The 22,189-nt window shown below is 43.3% G+C and overlaps 2 protein-coding genes across 7 annotated transcripts in view; one reads left to right on the top strand and one right to left on the bottom strand.

The window, feature by feature from the left end:
- The window catches only part of LOC105491214 (centromere protein N), a 29,477-nt gene extending 16,921 nt beyond the window's left edge, over window positions 1–12,556 (bottom strand). For 3 of the 4 annotated variants that reach the window (XM_024795877.2, XM_011757415.3, XM_011757414.3), the window contains exons 1-5: window positions 12,445–12,556; window positions 7,632–7,812; window positions 5,541–5,586; window positions 2,414–2,473; window positions 1,957–2,033 (exon numbers count right to left, since the gene is read on the bottom strand). In XM_024795877.2, the coding sequence (XP_024651645.1) occupies window positions 1,957–2,033; window positions 2,414–2,473; window positions 5,541–5,586; window positions 7,632–7,802 (354 nt within the window). In that variant the 5' untranslated portion in view covers window positions 7,803–7,812; window positions 12,445–12,556. Of the gene's footprint in view, window positions 1–1,956; window positions 2,034–2,413; window positions 2,474–5,540; window positions 5,587–7,631; window positions 7,813–12,019; window positions 12,131–12,444 lie in introns of those variants that run through there. The other variant, XM_071084994.1, reaches the window with a different exon arrangement.
- LOC105491213 (C-X9-C motif containing 2) overlaps window positions 1–22,189 on the top strand; it is a 65,663-nt gene that overhangs the window by 19,798 nt on the left and 23,676 nt on the right. The window contains exon 1 of one of the 3 annotated variants that reach the window (XM_071084997.1): window positions 12,575–12,984. The exons of 1 other annotated variant lie outside the window; for it this stretch is intronic. In XM_071084997.1, coding sequence (XP_070941098.1) covers window positions 12,799–12,984 — 186 coding nt within the window. In that variant the 5' untranslated portion in view covers window positions 12,575–12,798. Of the gene's footprint in view, window positions 1–12,574; window positions 12,985–22,189 lie in introns of those variants that run through there. One more of the 3 variants, XM_011757413.3, reaches the window with a different exon arrangement.

Below are 22,189 nucleotides of genomic sequence, written 5' to 3'. Positions count from 1 at the left end.
GTGTTGTGGCTCAAGCCATAATCGTAGCACTTTGGGAGGCTGAGGTACGAGGATCGCTTGAGCCCAGGAGTTTGAGACCAACCTGGGCAACACAGTGAAACTCATTATCTACCAAAAAAAAGAAAAGGCAGGCGCAGTGGCATGTGCCTATAGTCCCAGCTACTCAAGAGGCTGAGGTGGGAGGATGGCTTGAGCCTGGGAGGTCTACGCTATAGTGAGCCGAGATCATGTCAGTGTATTCTAGCCTGGACGACAGAGTGAGACCATGTCTCAAAAAAAAAAAAAAAAAAAAAAAAAAAAAAAAAGAAGAAAAAAGGAGATTTCTGTGTCATAATGGGCTTGAAAATATACTGTTCCTAATGCTCTTATGCATTTAGCTCAGAAGCTAAAAACTCCTCTAAAGGAATGTTATATGGTGAGACCAAAGGAAGTAGTACTACCTTGTATCCATTTCATGAATAAAATACAGGCCTTTCCAAACTTTTAAATATGGTTGCCAATTGGTCTGGAATTTAATAGCCTGCTCCTGGATTATCAGCTCCCCTCTGATTCAGCTTCCCTTTAAAGCTTTGAGCCTAGAAAGTAGGGACTTGAGTGAGATGCACTTTGCTTGCCAAAGTCTCTGTTTCCTCCCTCTGAGATCTTGTTCTAGGAAAAGTGGGTGGTTACGGTGGCACTAGCAAATTCTGCCCATTCTTTACCAGCTTTTCCAAATTCCCTCAGTGCAGGAGACAATAAAGTTTCCCCAGTCCAGGGTATGGTGGCGTAGAGCTGTCTGACTTTCCTGAGTGAGCAGCACAGAGCTTGGCCCCAATCACGTGCTCAGTGGGCCTCTACTGGCTTGAATGGAAGATCGTCTTATTCTGAACAGCTTCTTTGTTTCACATTACAAAAGTAAAAACATCTGTAAAATCAAGGGTGCTTCAGGTCTTCACTGACCATTACTGGAACTACTAGTTACATGTGGCTATTTAATGTAAAATCATTGAAGTTAAATAAGATTAAAAATTCAGGCTGGGTGCGGTGGCTCACGCCTGTAATCCCAGCACTTTGGGAGGCCGAGGCAGGGAGATCACCTGAGGTTAGGAGTTCAAGACCAGCCTGGCCAACATGGAGAAACTCCATGACTACTAAAAATACAAAAATTAGCTGGGTGTAGTGGTGCGCACCTGTAGTCCCAGCTACTGGAGAGGCTGAGGCAGAATAATTGCTTGAACCCAGGAGGCAGCTGCAGTGAGCCGAGATCTCGCCACTGTACTTCAGCCTGGGCAACAGAGTCTCTGTCTCAACAACAACAACAACATGGCCGGGCGCGGTGGCTCAAGCCTGTAATCCCAGCACTTTGGGAGGCCGAGACGGGTGGATCACGAGGTCAGGAGATCGAGACCATCCTGGCGAACATGGTGAAACCCCGTCTCTACTAAAAAATACAAAAAAACTAGCCGGGCGAGGTGGCGGCGCCTGTAGTCCCAGCTACTCGGGAGGCTGAGGCAGGAGAATGGCGTGAACCCGGGAGGCGGAGCTTGCAGTGAGCTGAGATCCGGCCACTGCACTCCAGCCCAGGAGACAGAGCGAGACTCCGTCTCAAAAAACAAACAAACAAACAACAACAAAAAGATTAAAATTTCAGCTGCTCAGTCACATTAGCCTCAAGTGCTCAGCAGCTACATGTGGCTGAACTGAACAATGCCAATACAGAGCATTTCCATCACTGCAGAGAGCTCTGCTGGACTGAGCTCCTCCAGAAAAAGCAGCCTCAGGCCCTGAATGGACAGGAGAGAGGAAAGGGAAGTTTTTATAATATTTACAGTGTGTTTTTGATATGGAGTAGAACAGTATGAACTATTACTAACTGAATTTCTTACAAATAAAAAAAAAAACTAAGATAGTAGCAAATTTTAAGTGCACAGATGTTATGACATTGAATTTTATGTAAAAGATGAATTTTATTCTTACATTTTTTAATGCTCTCTGAAGAATTTTCTTAAATGAATTTTTGAATTGTTTCATATCAAAAAGGTCAACATCTTCACCTGCCAAAGTGAAAAAAAATAAAGAAAAATCAAGAGAGCTACAATGTTTTCAGTAAATACATTTGCAAAGTACCATGAAACTAAGCATTTTGTATAATTCCAGAGTAATAATGATTAAATCAGACAAATGCTGCTAGTACTTCTGACATGGCACCAAGAAATATGTTTCTCATTTTCCAAAAGTAAGTAATAAATAATCACCTCATTTTTAAAGAAATGAGGAACATACTGCTATTCTTTTTTTTTTTTTGATATGGAGTCTCGCTCTGTCACCCAGGCTGGAGTGCAGTGGTGCGATCTCAGCTCGCTGTAACCTCTGCCTCCTGAGTCCAAGCCAAACTATCAAATACAAATGTGCAATTGTAAACAGAAAATATTACCTGGTCCTTTACTCATCTGAAAAACATCCCAAACTTTCTGGTGCTGATGAAATTGCGTATCTGAGAGAGGGAAGAAAGGTTTACTATTAGCATATCATAGAACTTTGAACTAATATGCCTATAGATATTTCTATACTATAAAACTGGGGAAAACAGTAATTCATAAATTGGATTATACAGATTTGTGTTCAAAATATAAACTTTATATGGATTAAATTTACTTCATATAAATAAAGCAAATCATAATTACTCAATTCAACTGACTTAGATGATACAGTTCAGTTTTGGTATTTATTCTGTTAGCCCATTTATTCTATTTCCACATAAGCCTGCCCCACAGAATATCACATTAATCTGGCACGACAGGGAATGCTGTGCCCCACAGGACCCACATTTGAGCCAGCTGTTCCTCTGCCTGCAGCCTCTTTTCCTAGCTCCTTACACACCCCACTCCCCACCTCATTCTGCTCTCTACTCAGAGTAGTCCTCACCGTGATCACCCTACCCCAAACGCTCTGTGTTAGTTCCCAGTTCCTGTTGGAGGACTCATCACTACCTGACGTCACATTATGTATGTATTATTATTTTTTGAGACAGAGTTTCACTCTTTGTTGCCCAGGCTGGAGTGCAATGGTGCAATCTCAGCTCACTGCAACCTCCGCCTCCCAGGTTCAAGTGATTCTCCTGCTTCAGCCTCCCGAGTAGCTGGGATGACACACGCCTGCCACAACACCCGGCTAATTTTTTGTATTTTTAGTACAGATGGGGTTTCACCATGTTGGCCAGGCTGGTCTCAAACTCCTGACTTCAGGTGATCCACCCGCCTCGGCCTCCCAAAGTGCTGGGATTACAGGCATGAGCCACTGTGCCCGGCCACATTATTTATTTAGATGTTCATTTGTACACTGCCTGTCTTGCCAATTAGACTCTGATGGAAATGAGGGACCTGTTCACTGTTGTAGTCCCGGGTCTAAATTGTGTGGCATAAAGCAAGCACTCAGTATTTGTTTTGTTTTTCTAAGAGGCAGGGTCTCACTATGTTAACTGGGCTAGACTTGAATTCGTGGCTCAAGTGATCCTCCTGCCTCAGCCTCCCAGGTGTCCCACACCACCACAACAGGCTTCCGTATATGTTTGATGAACGAATGAATGACTAAGTATATGACAGAAAACACCTTTCAGGAGTTACACACTTGGAGTATCTTGGAGTAGAAATGATCTAGGAAGTTAGCAAGTTCAACCATATCCCTTCATCCTTCTGGCTTAAAACTCTCTCTGCCCTGACCTGTCTGTGTCTCTTGGACCTCAGACCAGGTTTTCTTTTCTTTTTCTTTCTTTTTTTTTTTTTTTTTGAGACAGAGTCTCCTGGTGTCGCCAGGCTGGAGTGCAATGGTGCGATCTTAGCTCACTGCAACCTCTTGTCTCCTGGGTTCAAGCGATTCTCCTGCCTCAGCCTCCCGAGTAGCAGATTACAGGCACCTGCCACCATGCCTGGCTAATTTTTTGTATTTTTAGTAGAGATGGGGTTTCACCATAGTGGCCAGGCTGGTCTCCAACTTCTGACCTCAGGTGATCCACCTGCCTTGGTCTCCTAAAGTGCTGGCGTGAGCCACTGTGTCTAGCCAGGTGCTTAATGAATTTTTGAATGAATGTATGAGAAATGGGAATGGTGTGGATCCACCTTTTATGCCTGAGAGAATCCAACCACTGAAAATGAGATAAACTAAATCAGAGGCAGATGCTCTAAATTCAGCAATAGCATGAATTGGAGCATGCCATGAGTTGGAACAAAGTATTACTAAAGATAATTTCTGTTACACTTACAGAAAACAGCTAATACATAATGATTGCAGTTAGTTAATACCAGGCTCTAAGTATTTAACTTGTACTCTTATTTAATTCTCACCATAACCTTGTGTGATATTATCACTATTATACAGATGGGTCAAATGATAATACCAGAGATGTTGGTATGCCACAGAGATGTTAACCAGCTTCCTACAGGGCTCACAGGGAGGCAGTAATGGAGCCATGAAATGAACCCAAGAAATCTGGCCCCAGGGCCTGTGTTCTCAGCCCCTACATTATGCTGCCTTCTGATTAAAAAAACAGACATCTTGAAAAAGTACAGACAGGCAAGCTAAACAAAAATCAATGAAATGGAAGGGAGGAGAGGTGAGAAGCTATACTGTAATAGGAACAAATTTTCAGAAAGTTATTTTCAAATCCTATAGTAATAGTACAGATGCTTCTTGACTTATGATGGGGCTATGCCTGATAAATCCACCTTGAGGTGAAAATAATTCACCTAACCTTTATATCTTAGCTTAGCCTAGCCTACTTTATGTGTGCTCAGAGCACTTATAGCCTACAGTTGAGCAAAATCATCCAAGAGTCTTCTATCATAAACTGTTGCATACTTCATGTAATTTACTAAATACTATATGAAAGTGAGAAAAGAATGGTCATATGGGAACTCAAAGTATGGTTTCTGTTGAATGTCTGCTGCTTTCATACTGGTTGAGAAATTTTAAGTTGAGCTGTTGTAAGTTGGCAACCTGAGTAATACAAAGCCTAACATTTACTTTATGCTAGTTACCATGCTAACAGCTTCTCAGGCTCTACCTCATTTAATCCTAACAAGAATCTTGTGAAGTCGATACTGTACTATTATCTCTGCTTGAAGTCTGAGGCTCAGAAAGGTGATGCAGCTTGTCAAACAACATATGGTTGAGTGACATACTGGGATTTGAAACAAGGTCTCCTCGACTCTAGAATCTGAGGCCTTATATACAAAATTGCTTCTGGGACAAGTACAGCGGTTCACCCCTATAATCCCAGCACTTTGGGAGGCTGAGGAAGGAGGAACACTTGAGCCCAGGAGCTGGAGACCAGCCTGGGCAACATGGCAAAACCTCGTGGCAAAAAATACAAAAAATTAGCCACACATAGTGGTGCACTCCTATAGCCCCAGCTACTTGGGAGGCTGAGGTTGGAGGATTACTTGAATCCAGGAGGCAGAGGTCGCGGTGAGCTGAGATGACGTTAAAGCACTCCAGCCTGGGCGACAAAATTGCCTCTGATGAAACTGATCAGTTAAGTGTAAATGCCAATCACTAAAACTTACAAATGATGTCTAACAGGGCAGCATCATTGAGACTTGCACGCTTTTCCTAAAAGAGAAAACAAATTATTTAGTAACCATGGTGATAGATTTGGTTCTATCCCATTTAAAACACATTTTAGGATTGGTTAGAACAGACTATTTGTACGTTCTCAGTACTTTACTGACAAACTGTCTCCAATCTGTTCTCCTGTTAACCAATGGACATTCTGACTGATTCATGTCTTAGTCCAGGCATTCACAACCTTCTCTCACAATTTATTCCTCATTCATCACTGTTAACTTCTTGATTTTTACAAAATTAAGTTTATTGAAGTATAATTATCATCCATTAAACTATTTAAATATATATTTTAAATATATTTAAAGTATACAATTTGATACATTTTGACTTACGAATATACACACAAAACCATTACCACAATGAAGGCAGTGACAATATCCACCAGCACTGCCTCCCAAATTTTCTCGTGTCTCTTTTTTTTTTTTTGAGACAGAGTCTTGCTCTATTGCCCAGGCAGGAGTACAAAGGTGCACTCTTAGCTCACTGCAGCCTTTGTCTCCCAGGTTCAAGTGATGCTCCTGCCTCAGCCTCCTGAGGAGTTGGGACTACAGGCGTGTGCCACTATGCCCAGCTAATTTTTGTATCTTTAGTAGAGAAGGGGTTTCTCCATGATGGCCAGCTGGTCTCCTAACCCCAAATGATCTGCCTGCCTTGGCCTTCCAAAGTGCTGGGATTCCAGGCAGGAGCCACTGAGTCCAATCTTGTGTCCCTTTCTTATCACCGCCCACTTCCTTCCACTCTTCTTGGTTCCCATGTCTCTACCTCCCAAGCCTTAGTCCTAAGGCAAACGCTGATCGGCTTTCTGTCATTACAGATTTGTTTACATTTTCTAGAGGTTTTTATGAATGTTAACATAAGTATGTACTCATTTTTTGGTCTGGCTTTTACTCAGCACAATTATTTTCATATCCATCCATATGTTAGCATCTATGAATACTTCATTCCTTTTTATTGCTGAGTATATCCACTGTATGGATACATCACAATCTGTTCATCTGTTTACCTGCTGATGGACATTTGGGTTGTTTCCAGTTTGTGGCTTTTATGAATAATGTTGCTGTGAACATTAGTACACACATTTTTATGTGAACGTGTTTTGTTTTTAAAACAATGCTACAATGCATCTTGATTTATATAACTAAATATTTATCAATTATAATATTTATACATACCTCATTTTTTATTATTTTCTCATCATAAATTTCTGTAAGTAGAATTGCTAGGTCAAAAAGTATATTTATTTAAAAGTGAAGGAGGCCAGGCATGGTGGCTCACACCTGTAATCCCAGCACTTTGGAAGGCCAAGGTGAGTGGATCACCTGAGGTCAGGAGTTCGACACCAACCTGACCAAGATGGCAAAACCTCGTCTCTACTGAAAATACAAAAATTAGCCAGTGTGGTGGTGCGTGCCTGTACTCCCAGCTACTCAGGAGGCTGAGGCACTAGAATCGCTAGAACCTGGGAGGCAGAGGTTGCAGTAAGCTGAGATTGTGCCATTGCACTCTGGCCTGGATGACAGAGTAAGACTGTCTCAAAAATAAACAAACAAATAAATAAATAGAAGTGAAGGGGGGATGGGTATATTGGAATAAGAAAATTATTTGAACTATATTTGCAACTAAAACATTTTAAAACAATAAGCAATTAAGTCGATAAACACACATGAAAGACAGAGTCTCTTTCCTTACAACTCTGCCAATACATTTGGGTGTTGTTGTCTTTTCATCCTTGATAATTTGATAGGTTTAAAAAAATACTGCAAAAAACACTGCTTGTTATTTTAATTTGTACTGTTTTTTCTTCTCCTATGATATTTACTTTTTCCATCTTATTGATTTGTAAGCATTCTTTTAAGATGAAAAGGTCAATTAAAAATTAGGTTTTTTTCCACTGCAGCTGTATATAGACCTCATCACTTCACTAATAGTTTAGCAGCTACCTTACATCTCTTTTGGGGTAAGGAATAGAAGAAAGAAAAACCCAAAGGGGTATCACTCTGTTCAAGACTCATCATTTCTAACACTGTTACCTCACACAGATGGATCAAGTGCTGAACTACAGATTCCTTTCTCTGCCGGAAATTTACAGTCTGCAGTTGATTTTCAGACAAAAAATCCCAGGCCTTCAGGATTGTTGTCAGTTCATTCAGGGGGATTTTCAAGATGGTCCTCTTGATGAACTCAGCAACAGTCTCATCCATCTCTTTGGCGCTTTTACAAAACAAAAACAGCACAACAAAGTATTAACCAAATACAATACTTGTCTGTTTTTATTTACACATACACACACACGTATGAAAAATAGAGACAGGGTCTCACTACATTGCCCAGGTTGGTCTTGAACTCTTAGGCTTAAGCAATCCACCCTCCTCAACCTGCCAAAGTGCTGAGATTACAGGCATGAGCCACCGCGCCTGGCCATCAGCATATTTAGCTGGGATTTTGATTTGTAGGTCAAACACCTAAATGTTTACACTTTTTCAGCTATTCTGCAGTGTTTTAGCATAAGCATTTAATTATTTTCTCCTTAATGTATATTTAAATGTTTTAGAGTTTAAAAATTAGTGCGCTCTCTCCTTTTCTGGCTAGAGTATTTTGATGTTTTGATGGCGATGATACATAAATCATTCATTCATTCACTGATTCATGTAACCCCTTACTGAGGACCTGTGCATGCCAGGCACTTTTCTAGGCACTGGGGATAGATATGTCTTTGGCCAAAAAGACAAACATCTGTTCCAGTATGGTGCATCCATTCTAGTGGGGAGAGAGAAACAACAGAGGAATCACAAACTATGTTAAAAGTGAGGAGTGCTGGAGAAAATGGAATAATTTTGGCAGGCTGAGTTGAGGGTGGGAGTGCTGGAGAGAGTAGGCCTCATAGAGACTATGACTTTGGGGCAATCCTTGCAGGAGAAGGAGTCATGTGGTGGAAGAGCTTTCCAGGCAGAAGGAACAGCATGTGCAACAGTCCCGAGGCAAGAGCCTGCTTGGGGCCTTCAAGGAACAGGGAAGGGTGGCCTCCAGTGAGGGCACAGCAGAGACAGGAAGGAGGCATAGAGAAGGAGGTGAGGTCAGTGATCATGGAAGGCCCTGAAAGCCACTGCAGGGATCACTGCTTTTTTCACTCTGCAAGGTGCTGAGCACAGGCAGGACATGCTCTTGTTTGCCTTTTCTGCCAGGATCAATCTGGCTACTGTACTGAGAACACACTGTAAGGAGGCGAGGGCAGAGGTTGGAGGTTAGTGAAGCAGGGGAAGAGGTCAGATTCTGGATACACTTTTAAGAGGGAACTCACGGGGTTTCTAGATGGATTACATGTGGGGTGTTAGATCAAGAAAAGAACCAAAGATGAAACCAAGGTTTTTACCAGGGAACTAAAAGACAAAGTTACTATTAGCTGAGATGGTCAAGACTGCGACAGGGAAAGAAGAAAGCTCAGGAATTCTGGAAATTTATTCTCAATCTGTTAATATTAACATAAAGATGAGAGTCCAAAGGAGATACTGAATAAGCAGTTGGATCTGTGAGTCCACAGGACATGCTAAGAGCTAGCGGTGCAGTGGATTGCTGTCTCTCAGTCCTTTTATGCACTGCCTGTGAACAAAGAGCTCTTTCCTCCCTCACTTCTCCTGCCCATGCCTGAAGGTGAGATTCCTCAACTGTCTATAAGGTCCTGAGCCCCAAATCCAGTGTGGCTCCCTCATCAATAGGCAAGGGATATAATCTCCAGAGGAATGACCTAGCGGCTGAAGGAATAAGGAAGATTCTGAGCTCTTTTATTATTTTCCTCTGGGCAGAAGTTGTGAGCCAATGTTGACAGCTGATCTCACCTCTGCTACTTTATTTGGGGACACCGGTGAGCATCTCTCTCTCTCTTCAAATACAGAACAAAAAAGCAAACAAACATTGATATTTATTTATTTTTTTCATTCGAGATAAGAGTCTCACTGTGTCACCCAGGCTGGAGTGCAGTGGTGCGACCTCAGCTCACTGCAACCTCCCCAGCCTGGTTCAAGTGATTCTCCTGCCTCAGCCTCCCAAGTAGCTGGGACTACAGGCGTGCACCACCACACCTGGCTAATTTTTGTGTCTTTAGTAGAGACAGGGTTTCACCATGTTGCCCAGGCTGGTCTCAAACTCCTGACCTCAAGTGATCTGCCCGCCTCGGCCTCCCAAAGTGCTGGGATTAAGGTGTGAGCCAACGTGCGGTCTGCAAACATGATTTTTAAACAATGCAGGGTACAACCTGCATACTTTAATGTCCCTTAACAGTGTATCTTCTAGGAAGGCACACACAGACCTTGGGTGTCTGTGTTTAAGACACGAGCCTGTAGTCTTATCTGTTTCCTTTACAACTTTGGGAATTCCAGGGACAAAGAAGTATCTTCCTACAAGAGTCCTGGCTGTGGCTTATTTGTTGAAAACTGAAAAATTATCCTTGTCTACTTCTGAAAAGAAATATAGTTAACTGTATTTAAAAATATACTGAAAATGATAGTAAAACAAAGATAAAGAGGAAGGATTAGGAGTCGTTTAGAAAGAGAAAAATAACTGAATTAAGGCCGTAGGAACAGAATCAGGATCATGAAACAGGAGTCGGATTTGTTTCTTTGTGTAGTTACTGGACCATCTAAAGCCTTCACCATGGTCTACAAGGCCCCGTGTTGTGTGGCCCCCGCTTCCCTCTCCTTGATTTTCTGAGCTCCAGCTACACTAGTCTCTTAGTTAAATAATCTCTTTGGAGAAGGACCATTGTGCCTGCAGTTCCGACTGCCTAGAAGGGTCTTCCTGCACATGTTCTCTCCAGTGACTTCTTGTCATTCAGGTGTTAGCTTAAATGGTTTCTCCTCAGACTTATCCTGACCACACAACCAAAAGTTACTTCCCCACTCTCCACTGCTAATTTTTTTTTCCTTTTTTTAGATGCAGTCTTGCTTGGTCGCCCACACTGGAGTGCAGTGGCATGATTTCTGCTCACTGCAGCCTCTGCCTCGCAGGTTCAAATGATTCTCCTGCCTCAGCCTCCTGAGTATCTGGGATTACAGGTGTGCACCATGACACCCAACTAATTTTTCTATTTTTAGTAAAGATGGGGTTTCACCATGTTGGTCAGGCTGGTCTTGAACTCCCAATCTCAAGTGATCCTCCCGCCTCGGCCTCCCAAAGTGCTGGGAGTACAGGCGTGAGCCACTGCGCCAGGCCATCCACTGCTAATTGTCTTTATGGAACTATCTGAAATTATCTTTTTAAATTTTCTTGTTTCTAAAATTGAGCTCCAGGACAGGATGATGTTTTTATTCACAGCTATACTCCTAGACCAGAAAGGCGTCACTATAGCCAAGAACAGTCTACAGCGTCCTTGATAAATACTTGTGGAATGAATGCCTGAGGAGACAACCTGGGCGAACTGGGATTCAACAGTCAGTGAAACATCAAATCAACACCTCTCCCATTAAGAACACGGGCGAGGGGCCAGGAGCGCGCCCGGCACCGTGCATCACTTGAGGTCAGGCGTTTGAGACCACCCAGGCCAACATGGTGAAACTCCGTCTCTACAAGAAATACAAAAAGCAGCTGGATGTCGTGACGCACACCTGTAGTCCCAGCTACTCGGGAGGCTGAGGCAGGAGAACCGCTTGAATCCGGGAGCAGGAGGTTGCAGTGAGCCAAGAACGTGCCACTGCCCTCCAACATGGGCGACATAGCAAGACTCGTCTCAAAAAAAAAAAAAAAAACACCAAAAAAACCAAAACACACACAGGCGAGGCGAGGCTGTTAAAATTGATTCCTGGGCCCTATCAAATTAAACTGAGGGAAGGGCGCACGGAAGGCTTGGGATTTAGCATCTTTTAAAGAGTACGTCAGATGATTAATTCCGGGTAAAGTTTGCAGAACGCCAGTCTAAAGAAATTTGGTAGAGCGCACTCAATTTCACCAATTAAGATGGAAATCACTTTAGTAAAAGTTTACCCCTGTGACCATTTTTAAACTTTCCTTTTTTTGTTGTTTTTGAGACAGAGTCTCGCTGTGTCGCCCAGGCTGGAGTGCAGTGGCGCTATCTCAGCTCACTGCAACCTCCGCCTCCCGGGTTCACGCGCTTCTCCTGCCTCAGCCTCCCAAATAGCTGGGATTGCAGGCACCTGATACCACGTCCGGCTAATTTTTCTATTTCTAGTAGAGACGGGGGTTTCACCATGTTGGCCAGGTTGGTCTCGAACTCCTGACCTCGTGATCCACCCGCCTCGGCCTCCCAAAGTGCTGGGATTACAGGCGTAAACTACCGCGCCCGGCCCCATTTTTAAACTTTCTTTGTACTTCCTAGCGCTTTAGTGCCTGGCATACAGTAGATACTCAAGGTCTGTGGAACGCATGATCAAAAAGATCCATTTTAAGTAACGTTCCCGTAGCCACACACCTCTGCAGAGCTCCAACAGGCAGCCCGAGGAGCAACGCAAGAAGCTACACGGACGAAAAACGACGGAAGCCGAGGTGACAGAAAAGCAAAACCCCAATTCTGGGCCAGGAAGCAACCCCAGGCTCGGAGAGCAGAGCCCCTGGTCACATGACCACACGGCCCACCTCTGACGCAGTCGCGTGCCTACGTACGGCTCGACCCGCCCCACCGCGGGCGAGGTGACGTCACGTCCGGCACAGCGTCACCGCCCCCTCACCTCGGCTCGAACCGTAGTTCCCCGCCCCGAACCCGAGACCCAGCGCCAATCTTGAGCCTCACAACGTGCGACAATTAAGAAAAAGCCGCTCCCCGAGACCTGGGATCTGGCTTGCTCAAGGCTCCACACCCTCCCGGGCCCGATGCAATGCCGCCCGGGGCTCTCTTACCGGCCCTCATCTCCTTCAAGTAGCTCCCTCTTCGGCAGCTGTTCCCGCCCGCCGCTCCTTCAAAGCCACCAATTGCAGTTCCCACCGCCTCCAAGCCCCGCCCAGCGGAGCGCAAGCAACAGTCTTGGGCACAGGGGATTGCACGGGGGAGCGACGGAAGCGAAGGTCGCCGAGCCCCCGCGCCGCTGTTCTTACAAGTGTACAGCCTTGCACCACTAGTGGATTTACACATAGGCTCCGTTAGCGTCTGGCTTGTGTGCTCGGCTTGTGACTTAGACGCTGTCGTGCCTCAGTGGACTCACTGTGCCTCCCCCCACGACGGACGGAAATGGGCCCGTCCAGGCCAGGCGGTGCATGCGCCTCGGGGCTCGCGGGCAGCGGGGGCGGGGAACCCGGACCGCCGTGGAGCGGTGGAGGGCGTCACTAGCCTTCGGTGTTTGGCAGGCGGTTCAGCTCTCGGGTCCCCTGCAGCCGGCCTTCGGGTCGGGCGTCTCCGTCGGTGACTGCCGCTTCAGTTCTCCCGGTGTGGCCGCGAGTCCGGTGAGTCTTGGGAGTCCGGGACGTTCCGAGCGCTGTCCGTTGTCCGTCCTCAGGTCCCCTGACAGCGCGTCCCGCCGAGCCCCTTCCTGCCGCCGGTCGGCCCCAGGAGATGGGGACCCGGAAGACCCGACTGCCGCAGGCCGATAGCCGGGCTGCTGCACTGGGGAGGCTGCGAGTGAGATGGCTGGGCGCTAGCTGGAACACGCTGGTGGCTGGGAGCGGCCTTGGGCGTCGCTCGGGGTTGGAATCCGCCCGCCACTCACTGGCTGGTGACCTTGGGCGCGCTCCTTCCCTCCCAGAGACGGGGCTTCCTCGCCTGTAAAATGGGCCTTGAGGAATGGAGCCCTCAACACAGGGTTTGACACGATGAGCGCCCAATAAAGTGTTGTTGTTTATCTAGCAATTGAGAATTTGCAGGTAGAAAACGGGCGCCGTTCAAGCACGTCTCAGCTGCAGTGCCCTGTGCCGGTCGGTGCACTTTACTCTTTTTTCCCCTTTAGTACCTTTTTTTTTTTCCCCCCCCAGGAAAGTAATACGCTCACCTTTCTTTTCTTGGGTTTAAAGATCAGGCGTTTTATGTAGAGTCTTAAATAGTTTTGGAAGTCTTCATTGAAAACCTTAAAGGCATGGAAGTTTTCGATGGCAAAGGAATTGTGTTGTGATGCCATTCGTATCTCCTCTCCTGTATATGCATGCCTTTTGCACTTGTTTAGTTGATTTAAAATGAGTTTCTTTTTCATCCTTTTCCTGCTGCGTTGAGGCCCGAACTAGTTGTCAATTTCCGACATTTAGCGAACATGGATTGGGCATTTACCACGTGCATTTGCAAGAATACTCCCTCACGAGCCTGTGCGTTCCTTGAGTTGTATGAACGAGTCTTTTTCTCTGAAATTCACGTGATTTTGGCCGAGTGCTCGGCACCTTGTAAGCCCTGGTAATGTTTATTCAGGGAAAGCTGCGAGGTCGCATTCACTGAGAAACTCTTTGGTGGAAGTCAGAGTAGTTAAGCCTTTCTCCCCAGGCAGCCCCCGGGGTCCGTCTCAGAAGCAGCCTGGCATGGGGTCTACAGTACTAGCGCCAGTCACGTTCTTGGTGGTATCGGTTCAGAATTGGTCCTGTGAGAAGTCGATGTGATAAGTGGAAGTGGGCAGGGGAGGCAGTCCCTGACTGTCTGCTACCTCTGCTGCAGTGTGGCTCATAGTTTGAAAAGTTGAAAAATAATTATTTAACTGATACCAGGGCCGAAATGTAGGCTTTAAAAATGTTTAATGTTATTTATTTTTATATATTTTTATTTTTTAAATTTTATTTTGAGATGGCGTCTTGCTCTGTCGCCCAGGCTGGAGTGCAGTGGCGCGATCTCGGCTCACTGCAACCCCCACCTCCCGGGTTCAAGTGATTCTCGTGCCTTAGCCTCCCGAGTAGCTAGGGTTACAGGCCACGCCCGGCTAATTTTTGTATTTTTAGTGGAGACGGGGATTCACCCATGTTGGCCCGGCTGGTCCTGACCTCAAGTGATCTGCCCACCTCGGCCTCCCAAAGTGCTGGGATTACAGGCGTGAGCCACCGCGCCCAGCCTAAAAAAATGTATTTTAGAAAGCGGAGTGTTTACAGTTTTTTTCTGGAGAAAAGATTCTTCAGACCCTGAACAACAGACTTTTCTGGCCTTGTTTTTTGCATGTTTTGCAATAACATTAGAAATTACAACTGTAGTGTAAATTTCCTAGGCAGCCGCACAGTAGGAAAATCTTTCTGAAGAAAAGCCAACTGGCATTAAAATACAGGGTTCTTCCTTGTGATTATAGATTTGCTGAAGTGAGTTACTAGAATGCTTACCCGTTTTCTTTATATTAGAGTTAATACAGCGCTCTAGTTCTAAAATTGTGCCACCTGGTGGTTGAACTCTGTCTTAGACTGCTCTTGAGGAAAATATGTACCTCAGAGTTGGTAGACTAAGGTTGAAGGAGTAAAATAAAGCTATAATTTTTTATATCTTCACTAAGAGTACCCTACCGCTTCTACCCTCTCAGCTTACTCCCCAGGAAAAGTTAAAATTGCCCTGATGGGCCCCTTAGCTAGCTATCAAACTACATTTGACAGCTGAAAATTTTAAGGGATTTCAGTGGACTCTTTGGTATTGTGTGCATACACGCAGTGGATGGGGCTGGATTGAGGAGGGAGGTGGTGAAATCGTGACAAATTTACCCTTTTGATGTTTTCTCAAATGCCAGTGTAAAGATGAGACTAACAAACTCTTTGGTGGAAGTCAGAGTAGTTAAGCCTTTCTCCCCAGGCAGCCCCTGGGGTCACACCCTGGAGCAGCCTGGCATGGGGTCTGCACTGGAATTAAATATTATTACTCTATTCAAATAATAACAGTTTGAATGGAATTTATCCCTCTCTCTCTGTTTCACTGGAAACATCCAAGAACGAGGTCTTATGTTCCTTTCACTCTCGTTTCCATCATGCTGATGTTCGTAATTATTATTTTTTGAGATGGAGTCTCACTCTGTCGCCCAGGCTGGAGTGAAGGTGGTGCCATCTCGGCTCACTGCAACCTCTGCCTTCAGGGCTCAAGCGATTCCCCTGCCTCAGCCTCTCAAGTAGCTGGGATTACAGAACCCCACCACCACACCCAGCAAATTTTTGTATTTTTAGTGGAGACTGGGTTTCACCATGTTGGCCAGGCTGGTCTCGAACTCCTGACCTCAAGTGATTTGGCCTCCCAAAGTTCTGAGATTACAGGCGTGAGCCACTGCTTCCAGCTTCACATAAGTTATTTTAAACCCATGCCATCACTGAGATATAGGTCAAGAGCAAATTCCATTTTATGGAAGAGAGACTCAGGTCTCAGATTAGTAACCAAAATGACATAACTTGTGAGTAGCTGACTAATGACAAATAGAATACTCTTCTCTTTTTGTGTGTGTCTTGACAGACTCACTATTTCCACCCTTACAAAATAATATTATGTTGACTGCTGTGGAACTTGGGCCTAGAATGACTACCTGTTGAACTTGTAGTCAGTTAGAAGCTCTTTGGGAATAGTTTTTTCCATTTCAATTTATTTCATTCACAAACTGCTGTGAAGGCATGTCTTTCCTATTTTGAACATGGATTAAAAAATCTGTCATGGTTAGAGATTATGTTGGGTTGTATGTAACTTTGTAGCTAACTGCTGTGTGACCTGGGGCTTAGTTTATCTATGAAAATGTGGGCAGTGCATATTTTGACCTGTAAAAAGACAATTTCTCATGGTTCATCTGAATTTAAAAGGCTACCTGTTTCATAGGGTTGTTGCATTACAAGACTTGTGCTTAGCACGTGGCAAGTGTTCAACAAATTATTTTCTAAACTAATAATGATACCTTCTTATGAGTTTGAAGAAATTTTAAGAATAAGAGTATGGAATACATATTTAGCTTTTCTTTAGTTTGTAAAATGTATTTTGAGTTAAATTGTGTTACTAGAATAGTCTTTTAAAGGTGAGTACTGGAAGACATCAGCACTTAATTCCATGTGTTCGGAGAGAACATTGCCATTGTTTTACAGTTGTACCTCATGTATTACACCCCAGAATACAGCAGTACATCTGTGTATGCAGCAACATTTAGGTAAAGCCAAGTAACACAAAGTGGATGGAAGGGAGCATAGGTGACGGGTATATAGAAGGCAGGGGGAGGAAGAGCCTATCCAGCTAAAAATATATGGTAGAAGAAAGAAAGGAGTGATGGGGAAAGCAAGGAATCTGTTGGATAAGGGATAAGGTGAGTGTTCAGAGCTTTAGGTTAAGTAGTACTTTCTTACCAAGAATAGGAAAAGGAAATGAAATTAAATCATTTTATTCTTTGACATAGTCATCTAAGCTAAGAAAGCAGAAGAGCCTCGTAAATATATACAATTATTATTTGTCAATTAAAAGTAAAACTAAATAATGAGAATTAGAAGGGAAGACGTTTTACTGGTACACCACCGAGATCGACAATAGCATACATATTTGAGGTAAACTTGTTATAGAGGGAGGAAAATATATACCATTTTATGTACTTAGGCTTATATACATCTTTGCATCTATTAATATTAGTCAGTGTCTTCTCAGGTATTTGTCAATTAAAGAAGTCATTTTGGTACATCATAAGCTTGTTTCTGAATTGTAAAGGCACATATTTGAGTGCCGGTTGATAGAAAAGTGCAAAAATATTTTGTCAAATACATTTAGAAAATGTTAGAGACATTTTCTAGTGATTAAACCAATGCTTGTTTTCTGTTGTTGTTGTTTTTGAGATGGAGTCTTGCTCTGTTACCCAGGCTGGAGTTCAGTGGTGCCATCTTGGCTCACTGCAACCTTGCCTCCCAGGTTCAAGCGATTCTCCTGCTTCAGCCTCCCAAGTAGCTGGGATTACAGGCGCCCACCACCATGCCAGGCTAATTTTTTAAATTTTTAGTAGAGATGGGGTTTCGGCATGTTGGCCCGGTTGGTCTTGAAGTCCTGACTTCAGGTGATCCACCTGCCTCAGCCTCCCAAAGTGCTGAGATTACAGGTGTGAGCCACCGCACCTGGCCTATACCAGTGTGTTTTCTTTAGGAAAAAATAAAGCAGAAACCAGGTAACTAACACTTCACATAAATGTAGGTGCATAATATTGGTATGATATTAGACGGCTTAAATTGCCGAACTGTGTGAAACTTAATTTTTCTAAGGCAAAAAATAGATGTCATTGGAAGGATCTTGGGGTCAGTGGCAGGCAAACAATTTGAACTTCGCTGCATTTTTTTCGTTGCAAATAAATACTTAGCTGGGTGCAATGGCTTTATTTGTGGTCTTCAACTGTGTGTGTGTGTTTAGTAGTTACTGAATAGAACAGGGACCTACTGCATTTTTATAAGTCGCAATTGAAATAGTAGCTACGCTGTAATCCTTTGGAATTATTTGTTCTGCCAATTTTTTGTTTTTGTTGAGTGGGAGGTGGATGGACAGTTTGAATTTCTCACAATTTTTTTTTTTAACAGCTTGAGGTGTAATTTACCTACCATAAAATTTGTATGGTGAAATACACATAACATAAAATTTACCATCTTAACCATTTAAATGCACAGTTCAATGGTATCAAATACATTAATAATGTTGTGCAACCATCACCACTGTCCATCTCCATAATATTTTTTATCTTGTAAAACTTTCTGCCCATTAAACAGTAACTCCCCATTCTTCTCCTCCTGCCCTTCCACCTCCCTCTGGTAACCACCATTCCACTTTCTGTCTCTTTGATTTTGACTACTTTAGGTGCCTCATATAAGTGGAATGTTAAAACACTTGCCTTTTAAAAAATGTATAGTTTCAAACTTTTATTTCAGATTTTGGGGGTAAGTAATGTGCACGTTTCTTACATGGGTGCATTGGGTGATGCTGAGGTTTGGGGTACAGTTGATTCCGTCATGCAGGTAAGTGAGCATAGTACCTAACAGTTTTTCAGCCCTTACCCTCCTTCCACCCGCTATTAGTCGCCAGTGTCTTTTGTTGCCATCTTTATGTTTGTGAGTATCTGGTGTTTAGCTCCCACTTATAAGTGAGAATATGCCATATTTGGCTTTCCATTGCTGCATTAATTCACTTATGATAATGGCCTCCAGCTGCATCCACGTTGCTGCAAAGGACATGATTTCATTCTTTTTTGTGGCTGTTTAGTATTCCACGGTGTATATGTATCACATTTTCTTTATCCAGTCCACTGCTGATAGACACTTAGGTTGGTTCCATGTCTTTGCTATTGTGAATAGAACTATAAAGAACATATGAGTGCATGTTTCTCTTTTTGTAGAATGGTTATTTTCTTTTGGCTATATACCCAGTAATGGGATTGCTGGATCAAGTGGTAGCTGTTTTAAATTCTTTTGAGAAATCTCCAGACTGCTTTCCACAGTGGGTGAACTAAATGACATTCCCACAACAGCGTATAAGCATTCTCTTTTCTCACAGCCTCCCCCAGCATCTGTGTTTTTTTTGACTTTTAGTAATAGCCATTCTGACTGATGTGAGGTGGTATTTCATTATGGTTTTGATTTGCATTTCTCTGATGATTAGTGATGTTGAGCATTTTTTCATGTTTTTTGGCCACTTGTATGTCTTTTTGAGAAGAGGCTGTTCGTGTCTTTTGCCCACTTTTTTTTTTTGTATTTGTTTTGTTTTTTGAGATGGAGTCTCACTCTGTTGCCTAGGCTGGAGTGCAGTGGTACCATCTTGGCTCACTGCAACCTCTGCCTCCCGGGTTCAAACCATTCTCCTGCCTCAGCCTCCCAAGTAACTGGGACTACAGGTGCCTGCCACCATGCCCCGCTGATTTTTGTATCTTTAGTAGAGATGGGGTTTCACCATATTGGCCAGGCTGGTCTCGAACTCCTGACCTTGTGATCTGCCTGCCTCGGCCTCCCAAAGTGCTGGGATTACAGATGTGAGCCACCGCGCCCAGCCTTTTGCCCTCTTTTTAATGGGATTATTTATTTTTTGCTTGTTGAATTAATTTCCTTATAGATTCTGGATATTAGACCTTTGTTGGATGCATAGTTTGTGAATATTTTCTCCCATTCTGTAGGTTGTTTATTCTATTCATAGTTTCTTTTGCTGTTTTGAGATCTTTAATTAAGTTTCAGTTTTTCTTGTAACTGCTTTTGAGTACTTAGTCTTAGTTGTTTCCTAAGGCGAATGTCCAGAATGGTGTTTCCTGGGTTTTCTTCTAGGATTCTTGTAGTTTGAGGCATTCTATGTAAATCTTTAATCTATCTAGAGTTAATTTTTATATACGATGAAAGGTAGGGGTGCACTTTTACTCTTCTGCATATAGCTAGCCAACTATCCCAGCACCATTTATTGAATGAGAAGTCCTTTTGCCATTGCTTCTTTTTGTTGACTTTGTCAAAGATCAGAAGGTGTATGGCTTTATTTCTGGGCTGTTCTGTTCCATTAGTCCATGTGTGTGTTTTTGTAGGAGAAGCATGCTGATTTGGTTATTGTAGCCTTATAGTCTGAAGTAGGGTAATGTGATACCTTTGGTTTTTGTTCTTTTTGCCTAGGATTCTTTTGGCTATTTGAGCCCCTTTTTGGTTCCATATGAATTTTAGGATAGATTTTTCTGATTCTGTGAAAAAATGCCATTGGTAGTTTGATAGGAATAGTGTTGAATCTGTAGATTGCTTTGGGCAATATGGCCATTTTAATGATACTGATTCCCCCATTCCATGAGCACGGAATGTTTTTCCATTTGTTTGTGTCATCTGTGATTTCTTTCAGCAGTGTTTTGTAGTTCTTCCTGTAGAAATCTTTAACCTCCTTGGTTAGATGTATTCCTAGGTATTTTATTTTTTTGGTGGCAATTGAAAATGGGATTGCTTTCTTGATTTGGCTCTCAGGTTGAAAGTTATTAGTGTATAGACATGCTACTGATTTTTCTGTGTTGATCTTGTATCCTGAAACTACTCAAGTCATTTGGCAGAGTCTTTAGGGTTTTCTGGGTATAGAATCATATCATCAGTGAAGAGAGACAGTTAATGACTTCTTTTCTTATTTGGATGCCTTTTTTTTCTCTTGGCTGATTGCCTTGGCTAGGACTTCAGTACTGTGTTGAATAGGAGTGGTGAGAGTGGGCATCCTGTTCCCTTGTTCCGGTCCTCAAGGGAAATGCTTCCATCTTTTGCCTGTTCCATATGATTTTGGCTGTGAGTTTGTCATAGATGGCTCTTACTATTTTGAGGTTTACTCTTCAGTGCCTAGTTTGTTGAGGGTTTTTATCATGAAGGGATGTTGGATTTTATCAAAGGCTTTTCTCTGTTGAGATAATCGCGTGATTTTTGTGTTTAATTCTGTTTGTGTGGTGAATCACATTTATTTTGCATATGTTGAACCCTATATATATGTTTTTTGACTGGCTTATTTCACTCAGAAGGTCCTCACGGTTCATCCATGTTGTAGCATATGTCAGAATTTCCTTCCGTTTTAAGGCTGAATAGTATTCCATTGTATGTGTATACCACATTGTGCTGATCCCTTGTCTGTTGGGCTCTTGGGTTGTTTCCATGTTTTAATTATTATGAGTAATATGCTGTGAACATGGGTGTTCAAATATCTCTTCAAAATCCTGCATTTAATTCTTTTGAGCATATAGCCAGAAGTGGAATTGTTGGATCATATGGTAACTTCATTTTTAATTTTTTGAGGAACTGCTATACTGGTTTCCACAGTGACTATCCCAGTTTACATGCCCGCCAACAGTGCACAAGAATTTCAGTTTCTCCACAGCAGTTTCTCCACATCTTCCTTTTTTTTTTTTTTTTGAGACGGAGTCTCGCTCTGTCGCCCAGGCTGGAGTGCAGTGGCCGGATCTCAGCTCATTGCAAGCTCCGCCTCCCGGGTTCACGCCATTCTCCTGCCTCAGCCTCCCGAGTAGCTGGGACTACAGGCGCCCGCCACCTCGCCCGGCTAGTTTTTTCTATTTTTTTTTTAGTAGAGACGGGGTTTCACCGGGTTAGCCAGGATGGTCTCAATCTCCTGACCTCATGATCTGCCCGTCTCGGCCTCCCAAAGTGCTGGGATTACAGGCTTGAGCCACCGCGCCCGGCCTTCTCCACATCTTCTTTAGCATTTGTTACTTTTTGGGTTTTTTCAGCATTAGCCATCCTAATGGATGTGAGTTGGTTCCTGTTTTCTATTTGGAGCTTTTAAAAAATGAAAGCAACTTGTAGGTTCTTTCTTTTGGTAATCATTTCTGAGTTAGAAAGAATAGATTAAGCCCAGGTGGGGCACGGTAGCTCATGCCTATCCCAACACATTTTGGATGCTGAGGATCACTTGAGGACAGGAGTTTGGAACCAGCCTGGGCAACATAGCAAGACCTCTGACTACCAAAAAAAAAAAAAAAAAACAGAACAGCTGCCCATAATGTTTTTCCTTTGACCTTGGCTGCTAATTTTCCACTTTGTGAATGAGCCAGTTAAGCTTAAGTTCAGAGATTTCAGCTTCATGTTTTCAGTGTAATAATTAGTTTTATGGCTATATCTGTTAAATTTGAAATTTTTTTTTACAACTTCTGGTGTCATTTCATTGTTTAGGTTTTTTTCCAGCCAGCTGTTAAGGAAAAAGCAATCTATTTTCACACTAATATGAGACTAATGACCCCTTAACCCTCAGAATAATATACATTTTAAAATAATAAGC

The sequence above is a fragment of the Macaca nemestrina genome, chromosome 18, assembly GCF_043159975.1.
Source record: "Macaca nemestrina isolate mMacNem1 chromosome 18, mMacNem.hap1, whole genome shotgun sequence".
Classification (NCBI taxonomy): Eukaryota; Metazoa; Chordata; class Mammalia; order Primates; family Cercopithecidae; genus Macaca; species Macaca nemestrina.
Note: the sequence above shows the minus strand (reverse complement) of the source record. Positions and strands in the feature narration are given on the sequence as shown.